This window comes from Aptenodytes forsteri, unplaced genomic scaffold (assembly GCF_000699145.1).
Source record: "Aptenodytes forsteri isolate BGI_AS27 unplaced genomic scaffold, ASM69914v1 Scaffold506, whole genome shotgun sequence".
Classification (NCBI taxonomy): Eukaryota; Metazoa; Chordata; class Aves; order Sphenisciformes; family Spheniscidae; genus Aptenodytes; species Aptenodytes forsteri.
The window spans coordinates 17,865-19,137 of record NW_008793946.1 but is presented as its reverse complement, the minus strand read 5'-3'; the positions used below and the strand labels follow the sequence as shown (position 1 = coordinate 19,137).

At 68.0% G+C, this 1,273-nt stretch overlaps 1 protein-coding gene across 1 annotated transcript in view; it reads right to left on the bottom strand.

Annotated features, from left to right (window-relative positions):
• Positions 1 to 2: 2 nt before the first annotated feature.
• Positions 3 to 1,273, bottom strand: part of LOC103895438 — a gene marked incomplete at its 3' end in the record, with an annotated part of 13,720 nt that continues 12,449 nt past the window's right edge. The window contains exons 9-10 of the mRNA XM_019470820.1: positions 988 to 1,211; positions 3 to 389 (exon numbers count right to left, since the gene is read on the bottom strand). Coding sequence (XP_019326365.1) covers positions 3 to 389; positions 988 to 1,211 — 611 coding nt within the window. The remainder of the gene's footprint in view (positions 390 to 987; positions 1,212 to 1,273) is intronic.

Here is a 1,273-nt window from a genome sequence, read left to right as displayed (position 1 = left end):
AGGAGGCGGCAGCGCTCCGGCGGCATCCGTGCCATGGCCAGCTCGGCGAAGAGCTTGCTGTTGAAGCTGCGGTCGGCCTCCCCCACCACGAAGAGGACCTTCCCCCGGACCTTCTCGGCCGGGATGGCCGAGGCGCTGTACGCGGGGTCCCGGGGGTCAGCGAAGATGGCCGAGTTGTCCAAGGCCCCCACCTCCGTGAAGATCACGCGCTCGGTGTAGTAGGGGATGGGTGGGATGCGGAGGTCCTTGTAGACCAGCGGGTTGCCGTGGAGGAAGGCCGTGCCGTTGATCCACACCGTGGCCGCCACCTGCGGGAGGAAGGCGGCCATGGCCAGGGCCACCTCTGCTCCTTTGGAGACGCCAACGACACCCAAGCCGGGGCCTCGCACCTGCAGTGGAGGAGGGGGGGGAAACGGAGCCAGCTGGCAGCACCGCTCGCCGGCACGTCGCCGGGATGTCCCCACTCACCGGGACGTCCTCAGTCCCCAGGACATCCCACAGGGACGCTGGGACGTCCCCCGGTCATCGGGACATCCGGCTCATTGGGACGTCCCCAGCCGCCAGGACATCCCCGGTCACCAGGACACCCCACTCACTGGGATGCCCTCAGTCACCAGGACATCCTTGGTCACCAGGACACCCTGCTCACCGGGATGCCCTCAGTCACCAGGACATCCCACAGGGACGCTGGGACGTCCCCCGGTCATCGGGACATCCGGCTCATTGGGACGTCCCCAGCCACCAGGACATCCCTGCTTGCCAGGAGACTCCCAGATCACCAGGACATCCCCGGTCACCAGGACATCCCCGGTCACCAGGACATCCTTGGTCACCAGGACACCCCGCTCACCGGGATGCCCTCAGTCACCAGGACGTCTTGCTTATCGGGATGTCCCTGGTCAACAGGACATCTCGCTCACCAGGATGTCCCCAGTCCCCAGGACATCCCGGCTTGCAGGGGCCACCCGCCGCGCTGCAAGGGCTCACCTTGGGGTGCCGGAGGAGCAGCTCGGCCGCCTCCTCGAAATACTCCAGGTCGAGCTGGGCCAGGGTGCGGGGCAGGTCATCGTAGGCGAAGAAGGCCAGCGCCAGCACCGCGAAGCCCCGGCTGGCCAACAGCCCCGCACGAAACTCGATGAGGCCACCCGCGCCCCCAAACAGGTCGATCACCCCCGGGAAGGGTCCCGGTCCTGGGGACAAGCAGAGAGACCCTCACTGCCGGCTCACTGCCGGGGGCAGAGGGTGCCATCCCACACCCCGAGGGTCCCGCCTG